Below are 26,439 nucleotides of genomic sequence, written 5' to 3'. Positions count from 1 at the left end.
ATATGCACAAACCTCCCCAAAATCTCCATATGTGCATAGCTCTCCAAAATGCCTCCAGCAAATAAAATAGTAATGAAGGATCATTGGTTCAGGAGAATATTAAGTAATCTCTAAAATGCTAACTTTCATAATATAAACCTGGTTAAGGGGATTAACTGAATTTAGACATATTATCAAAGAAAAACACATAAAAGGAAAGCAGCAAGTAACGTGATTTCTGCCATTTCTTACACAAACTACAACTTCATTTTGTCACAGAATTTCTTTTAGCCAGAAGCTTGTTCTTTAACCTGCATTTTTCATTTCCCTGTGTGTGTGTCTGTGTGTGTCTGTCACCACTATCACATCTCTCTACGTGCGTCCATCAAGGCCTCATCATAAACCCCGTTGCAAATGCTGCCAAGTTGCGTTTAGCAATAACCTTGTCAGCATTTCTACATCATGTACTGTTTTCATCATCAGATAGATTAATGTTCCAACTATCAATGCTATTATTTAATTCATAAATTTTGTTTTGTTTTTAGGGAAAAGAGAAACATGCAAACACCAGAGTAAGTGTCTTCTTTCCTGTTATTTTTCTTTTACCATTTAATTTTCATTCTCAATAGCTTGTCATGCTTCATACATATGTGTCATAATCTTCTCTCATTCTCTCTAATTCATGGTTTAATTCATAAATGTGAAAGCTGCTTTTAAATCAGTCTTGGCAAGGATAGAAGACCACAATAAAAAGGGTTTGAAATTAAAGACTGTAATCCAAAATAAAATAGTGCTGTTAGAATAAATATGTTAATATGCAATTAGTACTCCTGGTTATTGGATTTCCCAGCCTGTCTCTTAAAGGCAGTGAGCAGGAGAAGAAATATCCTGGAAGGTATCCAGTGCCTATAATATGGAGTGTTTTAAAATTAATTTACAAGCTTTTATGAATCTACCACAAGAATCAGGAGTTAACCAAAATTAAAATGAAACCAAATTGCAGCAAATAAATGGAACATCAGCCACAAACTGCGCAGTCTTGAATCCTATGAAAAACATCTATTCAGACAGAAAAATCTAATGGAATAATTACTGCCTTAAAAAATTAAATAAATCAAATATTTATTAATTTAACTATGTGAAGGTTGTAATTGTTGCACTGTAGTCTGTAGCATGCATCAAAGTCCTTGTACTTAAAAAAAAAAAATAATAATTGCAAAATTCTCTGTTTTGATAAAGCACTTAAAGTATGTATTCACTATTTTATTTCCTTGTGACACAGCATCCAGTTGGTGCACCACAGTGCTATACAGAAATCCACCAAAGAGCTCCGTGACATGTCCAAGAACAGGGAGATCGCGTGGCCGCTCTCCACGCTGCCCGTGTTCCACCCCGTGACGGGCGAGATCGTCCCGCCCCTGCACACGGACAGCTACGACAACACCAGCATGCCCCTGATGCAGACACAGCAGTAAGTGTGCATGCCCAGCTCTGGCTCTTAGTGTGCTGCATGACCTCACTGTAGATCCCTGTGCTTGTCCTCCGAAATGTGTTCATTGTGGGAGGATTCAGTAATGACTCTCCAGTTCAAGATTGCTCTGACGTTTGCATTTCCAGCAGGAAGAAAGGCCTTCTGTTATAAGATTAAATGGCTGGCAAGAGGCTGCAGGCTTGCAAGAGGCTTGGCATGGAACAGTTATATTTCTGCATGTTTTCGAGAAAAACTACTTTTGACAGAGGATTCAATTAAAACTGTTCTATTTTAGACACCCTTCGGGGTTCTGGTGTAAAACTAACCACCAAATCTGTGGTAGTTTTAACCAGAAAATCCAGACTTTGTAAGTGGTTAGTCATGTACCTGTCACACATGGTTTGTGTTTGAAACGTTGACATTGAACAGAAGAACATACTGCATTACACAGATAATTCAGGCTTGCCAAGAAAAATGCTCATAGCTCTCTCCTGTTTCCATTGTTGTCATTCCCTTTGCACGACAGAAACCAGAAAAATAATTAATTCCTGTTCCTTAGGGTTCATTTATCAGTAACTTAGTGAAACTAGTGACCAGACAGATGCTTGCACATGTTCTAATTCAGATAACTCCACAGAGCTGTAGCAAAGAGGCATTTCTGGAAAGGTTGGGTTGAGGTGCCTGTGGCTTAGCAGATCTGAGGCAGTGGTCAGGAGTGGCTGGTGTTTTCCAGTGCTGTGCTGTAACACCAGCTCCAGCTGGTGCCTCCTCTGCTGGCAGGCCTGCATGGCCCCAGTGGCACCGGTCCTGTGCCAGCTCTAACTCAGCCTGTAATTTACACATGCTTGTCCTAAATTCCCTTCACAATAGATCCATGCTGCAGGAGTGTTTTCTTCTCCCTGTCCCAGAAGCTAAATTCTCCAGAAAGGACAGCTGTATAAATTATTCCTTGTACAAGTGCTGCAAAGTGCTCTGCCCCATCTTTTACAGCTTCTTCTCTATTCAGAATGGCAGTTTTTATGACTGGGGTGCCAAATCCTGTACCAAAAGCTTTCTTGAGTTGTACATAGGGTATTTATCTGTTTCACCTAGATTGTACCCCTTAATTCCTTTCTGTAAAAACACCTCTATCTGATAGCTGTTAAAATAGACACTTAAGCAAGGCACAGAAATGCAACTTTGCCTTGATAAGTGAACTGGTCTGACACATAGAAGTGGCTGACCATTCATTCCACAGCCAATAACTACGTTGCAAATGCTGTCACCTTTGCTGTATTCATGGCATATGGAATATTCACTTATAGAAACCAAACTTTGCAGAACTTCAGAAACCCATGGTGACTCTTGCTGCCTCTGGCATTTCACCAAGTCTGAGCCTTTGAACGTGGCTGACAAGTGAAATAATAACGACTTTAGCACTAATTGTCTTTCTTTCATGGTCGTGGCTAACCTTTGGACATCTGTATTTGCATAGTGAAAATAGATTATTGCTTCATAAGCAAAAAAAAATGAAGTGTAAATACTGAGTGTTCATCATAATACACTTCAGACTTTGTATGGAAGCATTAAAGATATTAAATGGTTTTTTATAGGAACCTGCCACATCAGACTCAGATTCCACAGCAGCAGAGTGCAGGTCAGTACTCATAAAATACTGTAATTATTAAGTGACCAGTGTGGAGAAAACACTAGTCAAAATGTATACAGTCTGTGGACAGTGGAAATCATTTTCAAATAGAGTAAAGTATTACAGAAATTGTCATTCCAGAATTTCTTTGATACATCAGTGAAAATTTTGGCATGGGATTGATTAAACAAGGAAGAAATGCTATGTTAGGATTCTGCATGTGAGGCTGGAATTTGGTTCAGCTAACTTAGAAACCTCATAGAAATAATTTTTTGTTACATGAAGCTGCAGCTAGATTCCCAAATGCAGTTACATGGTTCAGATTTTGACACTTGATAGTAAATGTAATTTTCTAATTCCCACCAATATTAGTTAAGCTTTGAAGAAGGAGCTCTTTTCTGCAGTTACTAGACAAAGTGTTGATACTGGGGAGTCTGGGGTGAGGCACATCCATGCTTCAGGTTTCCTGTGTTGTAGTCATCACTTTTGTATCATTCTCACAAATGCTGGTGTACTGACTGAGGTCAGGAATGACCCATCAGACTGAGGCTGACTGTCCTCTCTACTTAGCATCTCAGGTTTGAGAAAAACCTACAGCCATAGATAGCCATGTGAGAGGGGGTAAAGACCACACAGGGAAAAATTAGAAGCCAAGTGTAATTTTTAAATATTCAAAGAGGCATCAAAATCAAAACTCTAGAGAGATTCATATGTTTTGAACATAATATGGGAATTACAGCTCCAAGCAGAAGATTTGTTTTAACTTAGGAGTTCCATAAGCTACTCTTTCTTTTCATTGAAAATCCTTCTTCTTCATTACTGCTTTCGGGGATTAAAGGAGAATTTCGTATGACAACATTTCAAAGATTTGAGGCAAGTATATAATAGATGTTTCTCTCCATGTGAGTTTTGTTATGTGGAAATTAAAAACACAGGTATAAAAAGTCTGATAGCAGTTCTGGTAGCTTTGCCATTTGTGTTCTTCATTGTACATATGCTGGAAATGGTGAATAACCCCGGCAGTCAAACCCTTGATCCAGAGCCTCCAGTACTGGTTGGGGTTGACATTTAGTACAGCTCTTCTCACTCACAGTTTATAAGGCAGAATCAAAGTGTTACACAAGTGCTGCTCTTCTGCTATGACTGTTTCATTTCAAGAATTCCAGTCTGTCTTGCAAGCTGTATAATACTGTACAGTGACAGCAGTGAGGCATTTTTGCAAAGGTATGAAATACAAGCTAGCCCAGGTCTGTCACTTTTGAGTAGCACTGAAAAACTGCCCTAAAATTAGATCTTAAAAATTCTCCTATGTCTGTATTTTCTGCAGTACATTATTTCTGTAGAATACAACTGTTCTTTCATATTCATCACAGATGCTGCCTGTGACAAGCTCTCAGAAATCCAGGGGGGGCGGATGGTGGAATGAATTTGGGACAGAGGGCGTTTCCTCCTCTTCCCTTGGTTTATTGACACCTTGCTTTGTAGCTCAGATGTGCAGGTGATCCTGCAAGCACTTCCATGACATGCTAGCATGTGCCTTTTGCAGCTTTTCTGAAAGGATATCCATAATTCCTGTTGCCACAATGTTAGAATTTTAGAAAGTTATGATTTAAAACAAAATTCAGCCACTACCAAGAGTTTTTTAGTAGCATGAGTACAAACTCAGCAACTGATTTTATTGATCTGCTCAAGCAAGACATTTAGAGAAATAGAACACCTAAGACCAAAAAACCTATAGAATGAGACATTAATAGTTAAATTTTGTTCTTTTCCTATAGAAAACTCACAGTAATGTACTCGGGGAATTTAACATACTGACAGTCACAGTTGTGAATAAGAAATTTCTATTTTAAATCTTCAGTAGACCATATTTAGTAATTCGAAGAGCAGACCATGGATAATAACTGTTGTCCACTTCAGGAACTATCTGAATCCCCAGTAAGGAATAGTTTTATTTTAGTCTTATATAAAAAGGCAGACTTTAATAGCTGACATAATACTTGACTATTTCACAAAGTTAAACGTTAATTGAGAAAGAATTGTGTGAGATGTGACCACTCACATCTAATGTTTATTACAGTGATGAAAATTGCTGCTGGTCTCCAGGATGAACAGATGCATTAGGTTTTATAATTGTCTCTCTGTCAATAGGCAGAATTCACAAGGACTGTTTAAGGTGCTTGGATGAAAAAGCTTATAGGGTGTTCCTACAGTATAAAAGACTAAATATTGCATGTACATAATGTACCACCTTTTCTGTTTTGTGCCTCAGCTTCCCTATGAAGTCTGTTAGATCCCAAGTAGAAAGATAAGTTTCAGTTTAACAATCTTTTCCCAGCCCTCTCCCTTCCCAGAAGAATTCTTTGTCATGTATATGTTGTCTTTTGATCCAGGTTGTACTTGCAGTGTTTCTCCAATGTGGTTGTTGATAAAGGAATAATAAATACTATTTATGTGCTGTGCTCATAGTTGACAGTTCAGTACTGTTGAAGCATCATGTGCCACTGATGGATAATATAAATTCTCATCTCTTTGCAGGTAAATGGTATTCCTGAGGAAAGAAAACTAACAGAAGCAATGAATTTGTAATCAAAGAAGGCAGCAAATTGTCTTTCTTATTTGTTCTGGTTGATGCATGAGTTTTTCTGGTGTATATTGTGCATGCCCACAGTATTATGATGCTTTCAGTGCCAGGAGTACAATCACTTCCATATAACTGATGTACTGTATCCTTTTGTACTTTGGACATTTTTGACAATTTGTAAACACTGATAACTTTTTATATTTGTTACATTCAGGAAGTAATCTTTAATGTATATATATACATACATACATACATATATATATATATGTATGTATGTATATATATATATATATATATGTATTAATAAATATCAAGCTTTATTCTGTCTTGTGATCTCTCCTGAAAGTTTTAACAGGGAAATCAAAACTTCAAAGGATTTCAGACTGTTATTGGGATGATATAATTGCCTAACATTTGCACAGGAAAAGAAGTAGTGTACAAGCATGAAAACTTGTGCAACATGATAAGGCTCTGAAATAGTATTGCACATATATTAGGTATTAATTTTTTAGAGATTACCAAATATAATGAGCAAAGTTATTTTTGGAAAGTAAATAAAGAAATAGCCCCCCAGAGAAAGTAACTAAAACTTTTCATGATAAAAATTGGGTTTCTGTTCTTTTAACAGATATTTATGCTATTTCAAAACTTGTAAGCAATAAAGCATTTAAAATCTGTCCATTCATTCACCTGGTTATATTAGAAGAAACTGTTACAAGCTATTGTAGGCAAAAATTAATGTCTGCAAATAAGCAAGGGTTTAATTTGGTACAGTAAACCTGGACTAACTCTTTAAAAACACTCTTTAAATTTTTTGTGGTATTCACAATAAAGAGCCCCAGTGCTGTTTGTTTTTTATATCCTCCACATTTTTTTTCTTTTTGGAGCGCAAACTGTTGTGGAAGAATTACTTATCCAGTAAACCAGGGATAACATTTTCACATCTTAAAAAGGACTTAATTAAAGGCATACTTTGCTGGGAAGTGGTTTCTTTGAGAGGCATGTGTCTATGCAGCTGAAGCTTAATAATATATGGACTTTGCTAAAGGATTTGAACTGGGGTTTTCATGTTTTTCAATAGACAACTATAATTCATCTACTGACACTTTTCACCAGCTTTTAAATGAATTTCTGATGCTTCTTTAAATCTTCAATTTAAGGACATCATAGAGGACTTCAGGGTCTGCAGCTGTAACAGCTGACTCCAACAGTTTTTGGGGTTTTACCTCAAAGCATGGCATTGTTTTAAGCTGACACTTATGCTTTGTCTTTTTTCTGTAATATTTTCTCTTTCAGAAGCTGTATGCTCATCAGGACATTGCATTGTAAGCAGAAAACTGCGTCTGCTTTAAAATTGCCAAGTGCTGGCTACATTTTCTTAGCTGAGGTTCCTGAAGTCTCTGCTAAGAGAAATTTGAGTAATTTTGGAATTTAAGACTGAGGATAAAAGGAATCTGTACAATGAGGTCATTTTGTAAAAAGACCAAAGTAGTTGCTCTTGGTTTTGTGGTTTTTGGTTTGTTTGTCTTTGTTTTTCTCTTTTTACAGTTATGACCCAGTTCTGTCAAAACACAGAACCTTAATTTACATTAATTTTTAAGCATCAATGATGTGTTTGTGGGCTCAGACCTGAATGCAGGAATTCAGCAGAGAACAAATCCTGAGCTGCTTTTTAGACTAATTTTGAGCAGCAACTATGATCACTGTGGCAGCAAAGTAGAGATAAGCAGTGCTCAGTATGTGGTACCTACTTGTATATTGTCAAACCTTCAGTATCAGTTTACAAAGCTGTTCTGCATGCTCAGCACAGCCCACAGCAAGTGGCAGCAAATCCTGCTGGTGGCTGTTAGACCAGGAGAGGTAGCTCAAGCTACAGGCATTCAAGCTGAGAAATTCAAGGCAGTTCCTGAAACAGTTGGAATAAAGAGCCATTCCTACTCACTTTTCGAGTGGCATCCATCATGCCTTCCTACCTCATCCAAAAGATACCAGGAAAGAAACTTCACCAGTAAATCAACCTCCTCAGAGACACCCCCTTCTTTCCAGCAGCTTGGATGGTTATCAATGAAAAGCAAATCACAAAACTGCACACTGAGGTTTACAGTAAATTAAACATTTTCATCTCTTACCCAAGCTGTAAAAAAAATTCAATCAGCATTTGGCTTCTATTAGTTTATACTAGTATTTTCAGATGTATCAGCTGTCAGTGTTTTGAAACCAAAATGAATGGAATGGATTTTAAATAATGATTTTTAATGCAACGTAAGATTAAAGTTTGTAAATAATTCTGGGTGTGGATTATAGTAATTTCTGATAACTCCAGGATGACATGACAATCAATGGATCTACCAGTTGAGCTGCTCCCACCTTATTTGTATTAATGTAACAGTGTCAATATATTTAAGGAAATAAATTGTTACATATGTGCATAAAGAATTCGTTTGTAGCAGTGCAGGCTCCACCTATTTTGGAAAGAATCTAATGATGTAGGCCACTTGGGTATTAAGAATACCTGAACTATTTTATGATCGAAATCTTCATTTATCTGAGGTAAGTTTAATAACAAATTATTTATTTTTAATTATTAAAACAGTTACTATGAAACATAGATTTATAAAGCTGGTTAAAGACCTAATGGCTAAAGAATTAGTAATAATTAAGACGGTAAATTCACAGCCTCTTTTAACATTATATGATGGCAATATGAATGGATATTGTATTAAGTTGCAACCAAATTAAACAGAAAGCCCAACACATCTCTTTGTACATACATGAAATGTATGATCTAATAAAATGGAAAACACAAAGTAGTGAAGTTGTTGCCTGATTATTTTACAAAAGGGTGCCTGAACAACATTGTTACAGCTTTTAATGTTCCAGCCACAATACTGCATGGTTGGATCTGAGACCTGGGGCAGAGCTAATGGTTCAGGGTTTGTTTAACTGGGGACAATGCCTAAACAGATATCCCAGCTGGATAGGAGGGAGAGGATTTGCTGCACTTAATATCTAAAGCGGACACTGAACTGTGTATCTCCCTGATGATAAAATCAGGAGTTTTTGAGAACAGAATCATAGAATATGCTGAGTTGGGAAAGGGACTCATCGAGATCATTGAGTCCAGCTCCCAGCCCTGCACAGGACCATCCCCAAGGGTCACACCAAGTGTCTGAGAGCATTATCCAAACACTTCTTGGACTCTGGCAGCTTTGGTGCTGTGACTACTTCCCTGGGGAGACTGTTCAACCACCCTCTGGGTGAAGAACCGTTTCTGATACCAGCCTGAACCTCCTGACACAACTTCAGGCCATCTCCTTGTGTCTTGTCATTGGTTACAAGACAAAAGAGATTGGTACTTCCTTTGCTTAAGGAGCCCCTTCTACTGAGAGTGGGATTTAAGTAGCTCAAGGAAAATCTAAATTCCGTAACTCAATCAAGTCTTCAAGATGGGCTTGGTTTCTTGATGTTGCCACCAAAGAAAAGCCGAGTCAGTTCCTCTGCTTTCCTTTAAAGCTCTGCTGCAGAGTTCCTGGCAAGGAAAAGTGTCTGATGCCTCCACTGTGGAGTTCTGCTGAGAGCCCCTGAGCTCCAGGCTGGCTTTGGCTGCTGGAGCTGGAATTTCATCAGAGCAGGGTCAGTGCCATTTAGTGCAGAGCAATTCCTGCACTGCATCTGCCTTAGTTTGTGATACAGTGAACTGCAGTGCAGCTAGAGACAAGCAATAGAGAGTTGTTACTTAAATGATGCTGGTCCCATTACAAAAATAAAGCATCCACAGCAATTTTATTTAATGTTTAAATTACTTCATATTTTTACATAACCTGAAAAGAAAATATATTTATCCCACATACAGTAATAGTAAACAAGTGCATTATTTCAAACATTAAAAATAAATCTTTTAACCAAGTCTGTACAACAGATAAATAGAGTTATATCTACAATAGTTATGTTGTGAAGAACAAAACAAAAATTACCCCTCAAGCTCACAGTTCCCTGTTGCTCATAATACTGGCATAGATGAAGGTTATGCTTGCTATTCCCCATTTGGTGTCCATGTACACTCTTTCCTTCAGTCACTCAAATGTATTGATCGATGAGGTTAAATTCCCAAGAACTGGAAGTAATATGCACACAGCTGAATATCTTTTCAGTATCTTGAAAACAGCTGGCAGGCTTAGTAAAACTGCTGAATTTGGGGGATGTGAATGATTTCTTTTTTGTTTTTTGTGATGAATGACTGCTCGTTCTTTAAAATAAACTGTTCTCCACCACACACAAAAAAAGAAAAATTGAAGTAATTATTTTCATAAATTCGTTTTGCATTCATTCATGGCTGCAAGATTGAATTCAATGTTTTACCTGGGATAAGAACAAGAACATGCATGTGACAGTATATATGGTACAAATTAGGATTCATGTTGTTCATTATCATACATAATTGCACATATGCTTGGAAAATAATATTGCTTTCATGTTTTTGACTGCTAACAAATAATCAGAAGAATAAAATGAAAAAGCAACCAGAGGTCAAACTATTACTTGAACAAAACCCACAACTAACCAAGAAATGTCCATAACTTCACTGATTAGTAGAATGTAAACAACAGCTTGCCACTACCACACTGAAGAACTGTTTCTTTCAATTTTAAGTTTTTTGCTAAAGGAAAAAATTGATTAGAAAGATTGGGCACTCCCAAAAAGGATGGGAAAAAAGTTTTCTCCAGAGAGCTCCAATCTCATTTCACTTGTAATTCTGAGACTCAACCATCTTCACGCAACAAAGTCGACCACTCAATCCCTGCTCCTCATGATGCCAACCGACTGACTTGCATCCTCTTAAATTAAAATGATATTACAGCATAGAATATGGCACTCTAGTGCTGAGGTCCCTAGTGAGACCTAATTCAAGGTCACCTACAAACACAGGGAGAGGGTCAAAGATCACCGTTCCCCTAAGATCTGATCGAGTGGATATGATGGGATTTCATCTGACTGAAAAAGGTTGGAGGGTCTTCCACAAATTTCCCATCTTGAACTGAGTCTCTGAATTTTCACTTGTTTGTTCACTGGGATTGTACACAGAACTACACACAGTTAAATGAATTAGCGAAAAAATTTATGAAAAAGCAAACAATTCTAGGAAGGAAACCCAAATTCTCTTTATAAAAAAAAAATTGTCTCTGAATTCACCATATTTGCTGAACTCAAATTTCTAAAAAAACCCTCATAAAGTATTATGTAAACTTGTATATAATCTTCAACCACTGAATTGATGATTACTTTTTACTTCCACATACCAAGGGTTTCATATAACATGTATTACTATTTCCACCCCAAACACTATTTTCTAACCAGCAAGTTACCACTTTGCTCAAGCACTGCCCTGGTCGGGCTGCCTCGGCGGCGGTTCCAGCGCGGTTCCGGCGGCTCCCGGCCGTGCTGGGCGCGCTCCTTGCCGAGGAGGCAGCGCCTGCTCCGCGTGGCGGGCGCTGGAACAGCAGCGCCAGCGCAGCCCCTGGCCCTGGGCTCACCCAGCGCCGGCTGAACTCCGTGACGTGCCCGTGATACTGCTCAACCACTGCACTGCCTCGTGCCTCGTTTCAACAGATATGTAAACAGAAACAAACATCCAGTAGAAAAGACTCATTTTCACATGCAATTCTGTACAGTGCACTCTTGTTTCTCAGATTATTTGAGAAGGCTATTTCCACACAAAATATGTACATTTCCACTATATACATTTTCCACACGTTTAATTTAAATGTCTTCTTGTACCTCCAGTTGAGAAGTTTTGTTCAGGCAGACACAAAGTAAACCCAAAGAAAGTTTCCAAGTTAATGCCTTGGCTGATCTTGCATTGCTGAGAAGAAGTGTAGTCCAGAAAAAAATCCAGCTATGCATAGCAACCTTTTCAGCAGAGTTGAGTTATCTTTAGGAACCACAATCTGTGCTAGATCATTAGTGATCTGAGAAATCTCATGTGCCACGCACACAAATATGAAAGTGCTGACAAGAACGTTAAACATTGGATATCCAGGAATGAGCACCAAGATCCCCTTTGTGTCTGCTGCCAGCCAAATATGGTATTGGCAAATGAAGAGCTAAAAGAAAAAAAAAAGTGTTTACCAGTACTTATATATGTAAATATTTTTACTTACCAAAACCCATAGAATTATTACTATTGCGTCAACTGACACGCTACTGCTTAAGTTGAAAGCTGTTTTCCACATGACTTTGCTACAGAACAAAACCATGAGCTTGTTAAATCACACGGGGTTTGCTTGGCCCTAAACCAATTTCAGCTCAGGGGAGCATTGGATACATTCCATCACAGCAGGGAAAAATCTGCCTCTCCCAGTTACTGTCTCTCTCGTGAGGCTCTGAACTGTCATGCCTGCAAATAATAGAGAATGCTTCACCTGCTGATGAATGAACAGCTCCCTGGAGCTGATCAGCACCTAAAACCCACCAGGAAGTAGAAGAGTGAAATGTGATCCTTTAAAAAACCCACAAAATCCTGTACCCCATATACACTGTATTGCAAAGAGTTTCTCCTAGAAATATATTTTAGTAAAAAATGTCACATTTAATATCACTAAATAGCAAATAAAATAGGAAGCAAGAAAATTCCTACTGTTTCAAAATATACACTCAATGGAACAAAGTAACACTTGCATTAAGAAGGGGTTTATTTGTAATGGTACATTTCTTTATTAGTCACAAAAAGCTTTCTAGGGCAAACACGCTTATAAGTGTTCTTACACTAGTAAGTAAAATTCATGCAAATTCTTCAACTGGCCTAAATTTTTATCTTCCAACTGCACAAACCTCACAGCATGCTCTAGCATTTAATCCCCACTCCCACCACCTTAAATCACCCCATCCCCTAAAACAGCACAAGAATTAAGCTTGCTACTGTGAGACTGCTATTAAGCCACGATTCTTAAGTGCAACAAAAGCTATAATGCTAAAAGAGGTCAATCATGACAGCATGGTATTTAGTAGGCCAATAAATGTTTTCTCTAAGGTTACAGTCCAATCTAGATAATAACCACCTAACACCACCTTACAATTCTAAGTTTTAATTGACTGTACTTCTGGTCATTCTACTTACCTCTAAAGAAATTTTGCCGAACCAGGCGAAGAATGAGCTATACACAGATCGGACATATCCGGGAATGTTCCTGATGAGGATGAAAGCTAAAATCTTTGGTTTCAAAAAAAAAAAGAAAAGGTACAACAAAGAAAGTGAAGAAAGTGACTGAGGATGACAAGCCAAACAAACACATAAAAGGTGTATCCATTTTCACTGCACTAAGTGAAGTGCATCATGCATTAAAATTTCTTTAAAAGCCAATAAAAATATAAACCAAACAAAAATCCATGTAGTTTATACTTAACAAAGTAGGTATTGAAACTAAAAATATTATACACAAATGCTTACAGCATAGCAGGTCATATTTGCATCTCCAGTAGAATCATGGCCTTGATGCTGACAGGTGTTACTACATGCCTCCTAGGCATGGTCACAAAACATGTAACACCATGCCAGCCTAAAATAAAGGTGGCCACAAATTTGAGTTAACCCTCAATTTTTAAAGAGAGGGTGTCAAGATGGACAAAATAATATTAAAAATTAATATTATCCCTCTTGCTGCTCCTCAAGAGAGCAGGACAAAACAATGAGAAAAGAAACAGGGCACAGGATGAGACAGCTGGGGTGTAGTGGGGCAGGACACACAGCAAGAGGAACATCTAAATTGAAGAAAACCACATGCATGGCTCTGTGGCCCACATCTTCTCTGTCTGGAAGTGACTACAGTGTCCCATAGTTTGCTTCCTACACTAATACCTCACAAACAGTCCTGCTTTTCTACACCTTTCTTCTCTTCCACAGCTTTATTCTTTTCCACTGCTATGCAAATGGTCAAAAGTTGGGTCTGGATTTAAATGGTGCATATGAAACCTACACTAAGGACATCCAGATAAATCAAAACCACAATCACAGTGTGCAATTTCAGGGCTTAAAGGCAATGAAAAACTGACTAATGTTGTTAAACTCATTTTCACTTTCAGACATGGGAATGAAGCTCAATATCTGACATTCCATGCTAATGCACAAATATATTTAAAACAATTTTTAAAAAACCTCAAATAAGAACAGACTAGATTCTATCACAGTACTCAAAAAGGACTAATAATTACCTGCACCACAGAAACAGAAGGATGTAGCTCATTGCACTCTGTCTTGTTTTTACAGCTACTAGCCCAAATAGAGTAGGTCTAAAAGATATTAAAAAATTAGTCTGTGTAGCAATTATATGGACATATAAAAATGAAACAAGAGTATGATATTTTGAATTGTTTTAGCATTAGTAGGTTCACTAAGACGTGGGACACTAACAGAAAAAACCTACATGACTTAACCTTTGTGTTTCTTTCAAATTCTTCTTTGCAACTAATGAATACTTATCTGATGAGTAATTCTTAATACAAGTTTTTTTCATCAAAAATAGACAAGCAATCAAGTGTGAAGAGCTGTGTTATCTACCATGTTATTTTTATGATCCAATTTTCTTTTAAGCTTTGAAATAACCTTTGAAAGAGTAATGATGTTTTCATCTACATCTGACTGAACAGAAAATATTTTAGTGAGTAGATAGGTAGGGCTGTACAGAAAAATCCAGCTAAAATATCTCCAGATAAAGATTTGATTTTTCAAGGTTTGTTAGATAATACTGACTAAACAACAACTTCAGAAAAGTTATTTTTCAGATATTTACAAACCTGATTATACTATAATAGATACTTACCAAAAAGGACACAATTGAAATAAATAATAAAACATTTGAAACTCTGTTGGAGAAAAGAGGATCTCCTTTTCCTTCTGATATCATCTGATGTTTCTGCAATGCCAGATATATAAAAGCAAACAGCATCCCATGAAAAACCACCTGTAAAAGACAAATAGAATGCAATTTATATTTCATGACTTTTAGGTATAAACTCTTACTAGAAATGCTACCAGATAGAAGTAGTTTTAAAGCTATGTTTCAAAAGGTCCTTGCCCAGATTTAGTGAAGCAAATGAAACCAGACTTTCTGGTTTTATGACACAAGATAGTCATAAATTTAATTTTTAACTCAACTCAAAACCTACAAATAAAGAACGTTTACTAATGCTTCAGAGAGCATTACAGACAAGACAATTAAATTTCAAGAAGCTTTCAAGTATCTACTATCCCCTCTGCAATCTATGTCATCACTGAAAAGGCTTTTTCTGGGAAAATCCACAAGTCTCTGGCTTTCTCCCAAACTGTCAGGTAAAAACATTCAAGAAGCAGGACAAGTGCTTCCCTCTCTCACAGACACAATTCTTCAACTGAGTGTTTTAGGATCTTATGCCAAGTTCTCATCAGCTGGCAACATGAGGCCATTTCAGGCCCACACAGTGCTTGTCCTCTGTACTTATTTTGAGCTCTGCTCTTCAGCAGCACCACCCAGCTCACAGTGCTCACAGAAGGCAGCAGTGATCGGGCTCCCAGGCAGGGTGTGACAATGCTCTGCCACTCAGACTGCCCCAGGGGGACACAGGTGGGACCAATCCCATTAAGGGTAAATTCAGCACTTAAAGGCTTCCATCTTAGAAACTCCACTCACCTTTGCCAAGAAGGAAAGGAAAAAAGACCAATATCTCCCTGTTCTATTCCCCCCCATTGCAGAGTCAATAACTGGAATGAAAGCACTTTCCCAATGGAAAACAATTTAAAAATAGGTACAAGAGTAGTCTGGTTTGGGCACCAAACCCTGTTTTTAATGTTTCATGTGTTACCTTAAAAGAAATATATCCTTAATTGATACAGCTTCCAAAAAGTATTATTAAAAAAGCTATCACAATAATTTTCCTTGTCTTTCAACAGCCTGAAGTGCTACAGGTGTTAAATTTTCACAGTAAAATTTTTGAGAAAAGACAGATCTAGGATACTTGATACTTAATTTTTTTTTAATCCAGAAGCAAATAAATAAACCTCCATCTTTTAAGCAAGGCTTAGATAGACATTTGCAGTACTAAAGTGGGTACAGCTTTGTCTTTTATTAAACACTGGGGCAAACTCCTGTTTTCTCTGGAGGGCAGAAAAACAACCCTCCCTCTACCCACAAATCAAAACATACATTTAAAAGACAAGTAAAAATTTATGCAAATGTTACATACATAGCGATCCAGCTTCCACCTAAACCACCATTCATAGACGTTCCCATTCAGTTCAAAACACTTGGACAATGGCCAAAATGAAAATATCTTCTCAAATGCACCCTGTGAAAGACAAACATGGAAAAAGCATTAACACTGACGTCAACTGTATTTACTAAATTTAAATCAGTAACACATTTAATATTATTCTACCCTTATTTCACTAGCTACATGGCACTAGAAAAACAACAGGGTTCCTTAGAAGTCTTTCCCCCACAAAAGGAAAAGTGAAAGGGAAAGGGAAAAGGGAAAGGGAAAAAGGAAAAAACTTCTTCACATGAGAGAGAGCTTGAGTTTTGCTTCCCCTTAAGGTATTTGCATGCCTTCCATTTTGTACTGCCCCTCAAAGGGAGAGATCCACTAACAGGTTGTGATAAGGAATATGCACTCCAAGACTACAGTTAAACAGGCTGAAAACCAGTGAGGGATTAAAACCACACAACTCCCCTGTAAGATCCTGGAGAGACAAACTCTACCCTGACTTCTTTTTGTCAGCTGTACTTATAGCATGCAGGGAGTTGCTAATTTAGCCTGAGAACCAATCTTTTGGTTCTCAACACAGAACTTCATTATCACCGTATCACCATATGCATCCCCATATGCTGGCAAAACCCAGTAACTCTAACATGAAAAAACCCCACCCCAAACCCAAGCATAGGCCCTTGTATTTACTGCATTCACAGTAGTACATTGAAAATACTTCAAGCATAACAAACCAATGAGTAAGACACACAGTTGTGGGTTTTTCCAGCACGCAAAGCTATTCAAATATGAGAAGAAATCAAAAGGTTCATTTTTTTTTCTTCTGTATTTATGATACTGGAGCAAATATACAAGTTATGAGCACATCAAAAAGTAAAGACAGGTAATAATATACTCTTAGGTCATTAAGGATAAATATAGCCAGGATTTACAAACCTGAGAATATGACAGAAAATATATACATGTCAGTAAGCAAATCAGTTTCAGCAGTAAACCAAAGTGCCACAGGCAGCTCCCTGAGGAAGAAATAAATTAATCATTACACTGTCATTAATTTTTCAACAGCAAGCCCCAGGACACATTAAGTAATAATTGCCAATTATTTAGTGTAGCTATGCTTTGTAATAGATCTATTCATAAATAAATGTTCAAATACTGCCAGCAATATTTTATCACTATCTACATTTAAATTTTACTTTAGGCCATTAAAATAAACATTCACAGCAACTAAAAATCTAAAAAGTTTTGAGCCTAAACTAAGCCTCATTTCTAAGACAGTAACAAAATACATAAAGAAGGGAATTTAGGTGTTCAAACAGAAGCACCGTTTTAAAACCTCTGCTTTCCCAAACACTCTGCACAGGCAGTCCTTATTCCAGGTGAGTGTAAATAAACACATACATAAAAATGCCTTCCTTTTGTCACGTGAAACAAGTGAATATTAAACTTTGAGATATCAGTTTTACTCCAAAGTTCAACTGCAGATCATTAAGGATAAACATCTTGTTGAAACAAGCCTGAGAAACTACTCCTCAAAGCTGTCAACTAAGCTCTAGCCAAACCTCAGCATTGCAACAGAGATCATCTCCCCCTCCAACCATATAAATTGGCAGCTGTAAAGAGGATCATAAACAACTGAAAGCTATCATTGAAAGATTTTCCAGTTTCACAGTACACTATTGCTCCAAAGTACACAAGAGTAATTTCTGTTTCTGGAAGAGAAGTGCCATTGTAGAAAAAAAAAAAAAAGGAAGATATTTGCCTTTGAGATAGCTTGTAAAACTACTGAAGTGTATTTTTGCAGCATCTGTTCCTGGTATATATTTGGTATATTTCATGGTCATATCTTCAGGCTATAAAATGGGGATATTCCTCCATCAATAGGGAATGAGGATTTAAGGCTCTTAAGGTTTTAGTTCTAATTTAAGCAAATTAAATAACATGCATTTATGACATGCTTTACAGCTTTTTAATGAATTGCAACACATAAACTGGGATTTCGCTTCCATTTTTATTTAAAATATTTGTACCACAAGACATACTTCTGATAGCTCATTTAATCTAAGATACGAGGATAGCAAGCCCCTATGCTCTTATTTGGCCAGCTAAGGCAGAACTGGTGCTCAAGATGGACAGACACCTTGGCAACACAGAACGAGAAAGTCTAAACACTCCCTGTTCACACTGCACCCAGCACACGACAAGCCACCGCCCCAGCCAGCACAGACAGTGCAACCTATGGTTTTCATTTCCATCCAGTAAAATTACAATTCTTGTAAAACACATTCCTGATGATCAAAACCTACTAAAAAGTATTCTAATCTGACTGTAACCAGAGGCAGAGTTTAGTCATCAGCTGTTATATTTTTCAACTGACCTAATTCACCTATGACAAACTGTATTTCTGTGAGCAGCTGTTTAGCATATTTTGACTAACAAAGAGACTGAGATCTACTAACAATGTCATTTCTGTATGATTATTATTATAATAGCATACGTGTTTTATAGCAGAAAGAAAAAAAGAAATCTTACCATTTGCTTTCTTCTGGACAATCTGAGGCCATACAGCTAAGGTGGCATAAATGATCATAAACCAGACAGTGACTAATGGCACAAAATAGTAGAATTGGTAAGGTCGGTCCATCACTATGCACAGTACCACAACCAAGAAATTGAGACGAAATAAAACCTGGGGGGTGTCAGAGGAGAGAAGACAGAGGATATGTAAACTGGGAGGCAAAGCTGAGAAAGATGAGGACATGTTCCTTTAGCACTGTACAAAAATATCTATGTACTTTACATTGAAACATGGATAAAGTAGCACAGGGAACATCAGCAGGGCAATGTGAGACTGATTATGTGGTTCTGGACCTGTCCTACCTTGACCTGCTTGGGTAGAGATTGTGATGAAAATAAGGTTAACCCTATCTGACTATTTCCCAGGCTGGGGACCAAGTACTCTAGTTGCTGGATGCTGTTAATGTCTCTCTTTTTTCCCCCCCAGAAGCTATCTCGGCTAGTTCATTTGGAGCCAGGGTAATGCCATCATCAGGCTGTAAATGTACATTTAATAAGCACAATGATCTGAGTTACAGGAGAATTTAAGACCTAATAGCAATAAAAGATATGCATTAGAAAAAAATTAAAGTACTACAGCATATGCTGCAAAACCTAGGAGGAAAGCCACAAAACCAGTTATGTTGTCCAGTGTTGTTATGGTGTGAAAATTATTTTTCTTTATTAATGAATGTAGGCTCCAATACACTGTCTTTGGAAGCCTACCTGGCTCATTACTTACATATTGCTATATACTGTAAATTGCTACTGCAGTGGAATCTCCCTTGCTATTTACTACTGTAATTTCAGAGTGTACGTAATTGCATTTTTTACATTTTAAGTATCATTTATATGGTTTAAGTTTGTATTAGATAAACACTACCAATTAAACAGCTCATATTACATAGACACAACAGCCATTTTTATTGTTTAAACCTTGGTTAAGTGATCTGATATCACATTATTTAGACAGTATGGATATATTATGGATATTTTGCCATCTGAAAAATTTATTTATAAAAATAGTAGGGAGATATTCTTACCTGACACACTCTGTATACACCAAAGTCCCCTTTAATCCAAAAATATGAGAAGTGCCCATAACCTGTTTGAAACAGATACGCAGCAACCAGAACGCGAATGTGCATGTACACAGGCAAAAACTGTCGAGAAAAATAAAGTACCTTTTATAAATGTCCAGGTAAATATTTTTTGCTTTCCTTTTGCTCCCTCTCTTTTATGCTATTTCTGCATCACAGTAAATCAGATTTAACTAAGAGAAGAAACACTGTGGTACATTGCCCTGTTTCTTACTAAGCTCTTTTGGTGTCCTAACCTCTAATGTTAAAATCAATTTTTTCTTCTTATTGCCCTACACTTGCCATATTCTATTACTAGTTATGAGAGACATAAGAAGGGCTCTTTGAAAGCTCACCTTCAATAGTTTCAAGTTGCAATTAAAAATAAAATTAATGCAATATTCTACACAGAGGAAACACTTTTTTTACTGGTCAAGTAACATATATAATGTTTTTATCAGTGAAATCTACACTTAGAGAGAAAAACTAACTCTGCTAATACCATGCTTAAAACTACAGAAACAATAGCTAAAAAACAGTTCTAATGTCCATTTACACTCTTTTTCTTTTGAAATAACATACGCAAATTGCACTCCCCCTAAAAGCAAAAGAAATTCAAATCACTTACAGTGCTTGCTCCAGAGATATGATAAATCAAAATAACAAGTTGCATCCAGCCCTTCCATTCATCAGTCTGTTCTCTATTTAACACTTTAGTCTAATGCAAAACAAAACAAGAGTGTTGCTATTCCAAAAAGAACAAGGAACATCTATAAAATGAGGAAAAAAAAGTTCAAACAATAAACCACTTTATGGGTAAATGGGTCTCTACTAGACAAGTAAAAGTCTTGTCTAGTGGGCACAGATTTAACATGATTTAAATTCTCTTTTAGCTGAGCTCTGATCAATTTCAGTTTGAAAGAGTGAAAATTACTAAAGTGGTGACATCCATATGGCTTCAAAAAGCCTTAGCCTCTGTCTAACTCTATGCAGACATTATGGCATTTTTTGAGGTGAGTTATACCAACTTTGAAAAATTAACCTTGAATTGGCATTTTTTGCAGGTGAGTTATACTGACTTTGAAAAATTGCTTGAGATGGCATTTTTTGCAGGTGAGTTATACTGACTTTGAAAAATTAAACCTTGAATACTTAGAAATGGATTATTTTACACACAGATTGGGAAACAACATTTTAAGCAGGATGCCAAAGTGATCATTACCTCTTTGGTATTTTCAGTATAAAATACCCCCAAAACCAAGATATAGACGATTGGTATGAAGAAAGATGAATGTGTGTAAAATTTATTTTCCTTCATGAAAAGATTTGCTCTGTCACAGAGATAAAAATAGGTCATGATTAGACCAAGTTTGCAAAAGCAGTGTAAGAGCATCTCTAAAGTAGAAACGTTAGGTGTGCTGATGGCAGGTTTCTTCTCCTCTCCGCTTTCCAAATCAGTGCATGATTTGTTCTTCCGATAATTATTCCGATGAATTAAGCTGATAATTAAATATCCAAAAATGGACAAAGTAAAGAAACAGAAAGCTATCTTCTGTATCAGAGTGAGAGGAGGCTGAGGCTGGCAGCAGGAGCCATCAATGGGCTTCATTATTTTATTGCAGTAGACATTCATAAGAATCATTGCATTCTGTAAAAAATAAGCAGTTTTGTTAATTGATGTTTAATAAGAAAGTTAACATTTTCATCAAAAGAAATGTTCTTCTGCATCATGCGCTGACATCAGACATGCAATTCTCCCTTATCATTACAAAAATAAAATCTTCCAGTCCCACCATATACCCAGTTGCATCTAACAGTCCAGTCAAAACACTTCTTCCAAACAAAAAATACTTTAACTTCTAGAGGTAAGCAAAAATGGCTAATCTTAGAACAGGAGGGTTCTCTCTACTGGGTGCATTATTTCTGTAAATGAAAACAGCTCACAAACTTGTGTTATAAAGAGGCACAGTAATGCAAGTCTCTATAACACGAGAGTGAGACTGAAACGTGTGGTAAGATGACATTTAGCTCATCCGGTACTTTAAAGCAACTTAAACCTGCAAAGGAATGGAACCAAAAGTGACATAATGGGAGAGCTCCTTCACAAAAAGGGCAGGCTGAAAAGCTCAGAGGGGCTCATTGCATGCATATACATACTGATTAGTAAAAGAGAAGAAATAAAGTCAGAGGCACTCCATGCAACCAGAGAGATCTACACTGTGTGTTTGTTAGCTTCTTCATGCTCCTTTACAAACCAAATTTTCTGGACACAGGGGGAAATTTAAGACTTACTCCTTAGCACTGCTTTACAAGTCATTACCACCTTAACTCACTCATACACATGAAAGCATGAAGTTTGCACTCATGATCTTAAAGATCTAGTGGATTAACAGCTCTTTTAAAATAGTTATGTACTAATGTTTTTGCTATTATGTTTTTTAAAATGCCTATAAAACCGACTGCACTCCCACCCACTGGAATTTTCTGAACAAAATTCCCTGACAAATGCAGTCCTCATTACATCCATACTGTTTGTGTTTTCAGAACATTCACTTCATATCTTGTTTTACTATTAATACTTTCAATGTTGACCAGTGATAAAAACACTTACTGTATCTCTGCTTGATTCAGGGAGATGCAGGCCATCTGCAGACTTCATGATAGTTTCTTGTGCTATCAATTTTGATACACTGAACACTTTCACTTTAGCTTTGGAATTTCGGGAGCTGCTGTTCAGAATACGAACAGCTGCTTCATTATAAGCATCTATTTTCTCATTAGTGATCATTTTCCGACTTTCACTCAGCATATCTTCGTAAACAGGATCTGAATTTCAAAGGACAAAGAATGAACACATTAATCTTAGACTTATCAACGAGTTTCCTTAACTCAAGTTGCACAGGTTGCTTTCATTTAAGAGGTCACAACTGTTTAATTGTACAGAAAAAATGTACAGCAAGGAATAAATGACTGCTACAGTTACCAGAGCTGTTTATCACTGAATGTTCTTATCACCATTCCCTATTAATGCATATGTAGCTGTAGGTTAGAAAGCTCTGGCCAGACATGAATGCTTGTTTAATGTCTCAGAATCCAGGAAAAGCAGATAATGCTAAAGTGCAGAGCTGCTTATGCTTTCTCTCAGAAATGGAATCACCCAAGAAAAGACTCCAAAAGGAAAAAGGGCAGAAGACAGGCAGTGGAACAGACTTATGAAAAAAAAGTAAACCAAACCTTATCAAACCCTCTTTTCTTCTGTGGAAAAAACCCCAGCTCCTCACTTCTCATAAGTCATAAACATATTCCACTTGCTCCTCTTGATTCCAGTTTAACTTATGGCAGAATCTCAGTTTTACAGAGAAAAAGGTTGACCTAATTGCCTACAGGTTTCAGAAATTATGTAAAGCTTAAAAGAAAGTGATATGGGGTTCTAGATCAAACGGTCAGCCAGAGGTCTTTAAGCTCCTGTGCAAAGTTCCTGCTGTGACACACTCTGTGAGATGCAGATTGATTTACTTTAGGTACCTCGTGCCTGTATTTGGATAACCGATGTCTTGACAACTCTGTACAGATTGCTTCTCCTCCCACTTGGGCTACTAAAGAGCTCAGAGATTATGTAAATGGACAAGGTCCTTAGCAGTACCATGGTGGGACAAGTCTGACAGCTAACTGCTTCTGCTATAAATAACCATGGCTTTGAAAGGAATGGGAGACTGATTTGTTGATTCAGATTTACCTCTAGAACCATCTTTGATAGGAACTTGGATGTGACTGTAAGGGTACCGCTGGGTATACTGCTAACAGGGCTCAAAATCTGCCTGTGTTTGTAACTAAGGTGATGACAATCTAAAATGGTGTGTCCTGTGGCAGAGAAACCAGGAGAACATTCTACCTATGAGCGCATTGCTCACTTTCAGGGAAATATTTTAGTTTTATTGAAGAAAAGCAAAACAATGTAAGCTTGGTGCCATAATAAAAATCTCACTAACTTATTGTGAGCCATGATTTCTCATCCCAGTGCAGAGAAACGACATTTCATTCTAGGGACTTAAATTCTCTATATTCTCAAGAGTGTGTCTAGTCATTCTAGACACACACAGAGGATGCACTTGTTAAACTTCTATTATTAATATAACCTGAAAATTCAATTGAACAAAAACCACAGGAATACTGCTGTTGCATGCACCTGTACTCTTGACTCCCAGCAGGTATGTATGGAGCACAGCACAGGGAGAACAGACCTGGTATGTTGAGTCTGAGAGTAAGCTAACAAAGAATTAAGAGTTCATAAGGCAAAAGCTTTTCCTGCTAGAGCTTTGAAATCTCTATCAGTAGTAGCAGCTATTTAGGTATCAGCTTAGTTATGATTGCAAGAAAGGAGAGACTGAAGCTCAACTAACACCTTTTTCAATCTGCAAGTAAGCAGTATGGATTAAGTTTTCCATAGCCTACAACATAATAATTCAACAGACAGTGAAGTTAAAAATTGTTAGCTACTGTTCATTACTTTACCTTGTAAGACCCAGTAAACATCACTACTTATTGCTAATTTTTCCAAAAGAGGTGCAATTGAAGTGATATTGATTTTATATTGTGCAAGAGCTTCGTTGCTGCCATTGTGAATCTTGATAGACCACTGGAGAAAAAAAGAAATAAATTCAGAACATGTATGTCTGAGGACCCCTAATTAATTGATTCCTTGCTCCATTTGTAGCTATTTTTCATTATTTCAATACAGCTAGATTTCTTCAGTTTTCTATTCAAAAGTGCTAAAAAAAATCTTTTAGACCAAGCAGGTATCCAGACAGGTAATTACATTCAATCACATCATCCAAATACAGAGTATTTAACATTCAACTTATGTGTATATTTGACTTTTCATAAATTTAATTTTAATTCAAAGTCTCCTGGCTTTATCCAACAATGAAGTAGCAAAGCCACTCTTGTTGTTGAAAAATCTTGGCCAGTTCAATCAATTCCCCTCTAGACTGACTAGAGCAAGAGATGCATGCAAGCAAAACTTGATGGTGTTATCAAGTTCCAATATTTCCATCTGTTTTGCAGATATCCACAAAGGGGAAAAAAACCTCAAAACCCAAACAAGAGCCATTTTAATTTCTGGTTTAATCTGCTCTAGGAAATCCCTGGGAGAATGCTATACCCACCCATTAATTCCTCCTAACTTTTGAAAATTGTATGAAAAATGGAGGCAGCTTTTTTTTTAAAGTGTTACTGTATCTCTACTGACCTAGTAAAAACTAAAAAAAGCAAAACCATAACAATTAACCTAAATGTAGCAAAACCTATTTATCTCTAAATAGCCACATAAAAATTTCATCAGAAGACAAGTACACTGATTAGTGCACTTCCTGAAAATATTATTCAATATAAATTAATACTTTGTGAAGCCAAATAACATACAGCTGCTCTGAGAACTCCCACTGGAAAAAAAGAAGCGGTTTCTCCCAGCAGCTAAATACTTAATTTCAAACACCAACAGTATTTAACAGACAGTTAAAGCAGCATGTTCCATGCAACAGGAAGTGAGGAATTAAGAAGCAGAGCATGGTAATGACATTCTCAGAGAAGCTCCTTTTCCCAAAATAAGAAGGCAACTGACTTTTGCATGAGCTGGAGCTCCTCCAGCTTATGGGACTTCTATTTATAAACTGTTATGCAGTTGCCATCTTAAGACAGACATGTCCAGGCTGAACTAGCATGACCAACCCAAGAACTAAGTTAAAGATATAGGTAAATTTCAAAATGCAACAAAGTCCAAGAGCACACACCAGTTTAATCTAGTGGCAGGTTACCACACCACTGTCAGCTATGGTGAGGTTGCTGATATGTCTGATTTTTGAAGCTTTTATTTTTTTGGAAGCCCCTTAAGATAGAGGATGTTTATTTTTGTTCAACTCTAGATAGCATATTAAATGTTTTGTATAAATATAGTAGTGTTAAAAAGAGCAGAGCCTCCCCTGCATATTGTTAGTTTCTATCTTCTGCTGTCCACAAAAGGCAACAAGCTAGGGCTAATATATACATACAAGTAAAGGGAATTATTTAGCTAAGGGTCCTGCAGCTTTGCAACCTGACCTTCTCCATGCCATTATCCATATATACTGGCATTTTCTATATGGAAGACAATGACTCATCCTAGTAATAAATGCTACAGTCTCAGACTGAGAAATTATATTCTAGGCTTACTACAATTCCTAAAGCTCAAATATTTATGTAGATCCGACAGAGGAAGGGAACTTAGGGGTTCACCTAAAGGAAAAGGAGAATTTTTGATGCGTCAGGAAGTGTGTGGAGGGCTACATACACACATGACCTCCTCTTAAAAGTGAGGGAGTTCGTCCTTAGATGGGCATGCCCACAAGTTTCCAGATTGGTAGAGTGCCTCAATTGTCTCTAAAACAAACTGCTTTTGAAGGATTTTGTTCTAAATGCAACACATTTCCCCCCCTTTACATTTCACCTCCTATGAAAATAAATTAGCTAATTCTTTCCAAATTCCAATTCCCAAATATTTGGAAGCAAGGGACATTAAATGTGGAAATAATGGGATGAGTGTTTGTTTGATTTGACTTTGTTACTAGAACAGACTAATTAAGGGGGCCTGCTGAATTCCATCTCTGGAAGTTTTAAAGAACTGGTGGACTCTTGCCAAGTGCAACATAGGTAGAAATATCCTGCCTGGTGGCAAACTGATGGGTCAGGACACCTCTTCTGGTACTTGTCAGCCCTGTTTCCTGTAATGCTGCAATGCATATCAGTGGTGGAATCTTCCAGTGCAACAAGATTCCAGAACTCCAACCCCAGATTGGGCCATACTCAAAAGTAGAATTTTGTGACTGAAAAAGGTGTATTAAAAATACACTTCAGTTAGTATGCAAATACTTTAACT

At 37.1% G+C, this 26,439-nt stretch overlaps 2 protein-coding genes across 7 annotated transcripts in view; one reads left to right on the top strand and one right to left on the bottom strand.

Moving 5' to 3' along the window:
- SGCE (sarcoglycan epsilon) overlaps nucleotides 1-8,471 on the top strand; it is a 32,965-nt gene extending 24,494 nt beyond the window's left edge. For 2 of the 6 annotated variants that reach the window (XM_036406797.2, XM_036406792.2), the window contains 5 exons: nucleotides 525-551; nucleotides 1,262-1,450; nucleotides 3,043-3,086; nucleotides 3,916-3,950; nucleotides 5,616-8,471. In XM_036406797.2, coding sequence (XP_036262690.1) covers nucleotides 525-551; nucleotides 1,262-1,450; nucleotides 3,043-3,086; nucleotides 3,916-3,950; nucleotides 5,616-5,666 — 346 coding nt within the window. In that variant the 3' untranslated portion in view covers nucleotides 5,667-8,471. The remainder of the gene's footprint in view (nucleotides 1-524; nucleotides 552-1,261; nucleotides 1,451-3,042; nucleotides 3,087-3,915; nucleotides 3,951-5,615) is intronic. The other 4 variants (XM_036406793.2, XM_036406794.2, XM_036406795.2 and 1 more) reach the window with 4 other exon arrangements.
- Nucleotides 8,472-9,425: 954 nt separating this feature from the next.
- The window catches only part of CASD1 (CAS1 domain containing 1), a 28,547-nt gene continuing 11,533 nt past the window's right edge, over nucleotides 9,426-26,439 (bottom strand). Inside the window, exons 7-18 of the mRNA XM_036406791.2 lie at nucleotides 24,042-24,165; nucleotides 22,141-22,355; nucleotides 20,752-21,177; nucleotides 20,158-20,247; nucleotides 19,494-19,613; nucleotides 18,427-18,583; nucleotides 16,831-16,910; nucleotides 15,874-15,975; nucleotides 14,475-14,615; nucleotides 13,867-13,944; nucleotides 12,776-12,868; nucleotides 9,426-11,762 (exon numbers count right to left, since the gene is read on the bottom strand). Of these exons, the coding sequence (XP_036262684.1) occupies nucleotides 11,496-11,762; nucleotides 12,776-12,868; nucleotides 13,867-13,944; nucleotides 14,475-14,615; nucleotides 15,874-15,975; nucleotides 16,831-16,910; nucleotides 18,427-18,583; nucleotides 19,494-19,613; nucleotides 20,158-20,247; nucleotides 20,752-21,177; nucleotides 22,141-22,355; nucleotides 24,042-24,165 (1,893 nt within the window). The 3' untranslated portion in view covers nucleotides 9,426-11,495. The remainder of the gene's footprint in view (nucleotides 11,763-12,775; nucleotides 12,869-13,866; nucleotides 13,945-14,474; nucleotides 14,616-15,873; nucleotides 15,976-16,830; nucleotides 16,911-18,426; nucleotides 18,584-19,493; nucleotides 19,614-20,157; nucleotides 20,248-20,751; nucleotides 21,178-22,140; nucleotides 22,356-24,041; nucleotides 24,166-26,439) is intronic.

The sequence above is a fragment of the Molothrus ater genome, chromosome 1 (assembly GCF_012460135.2).
Source record: "Molothrus ater isolate BHLD 08-10-18 breed brown headed cowbird chromosome 1, BPBGC_Mater_1.1, whole genome shotgun sequence".
NCBI lineage: Eukaryota > Metazoa > Chordata > Aves > Passeriformes > Icteridae > Molothrus > Molothrus ater.
Note: the sequence above shows the minus strand (reverse complement) of the source record. Positions and strands in the feature narration are given on the sequence as shown.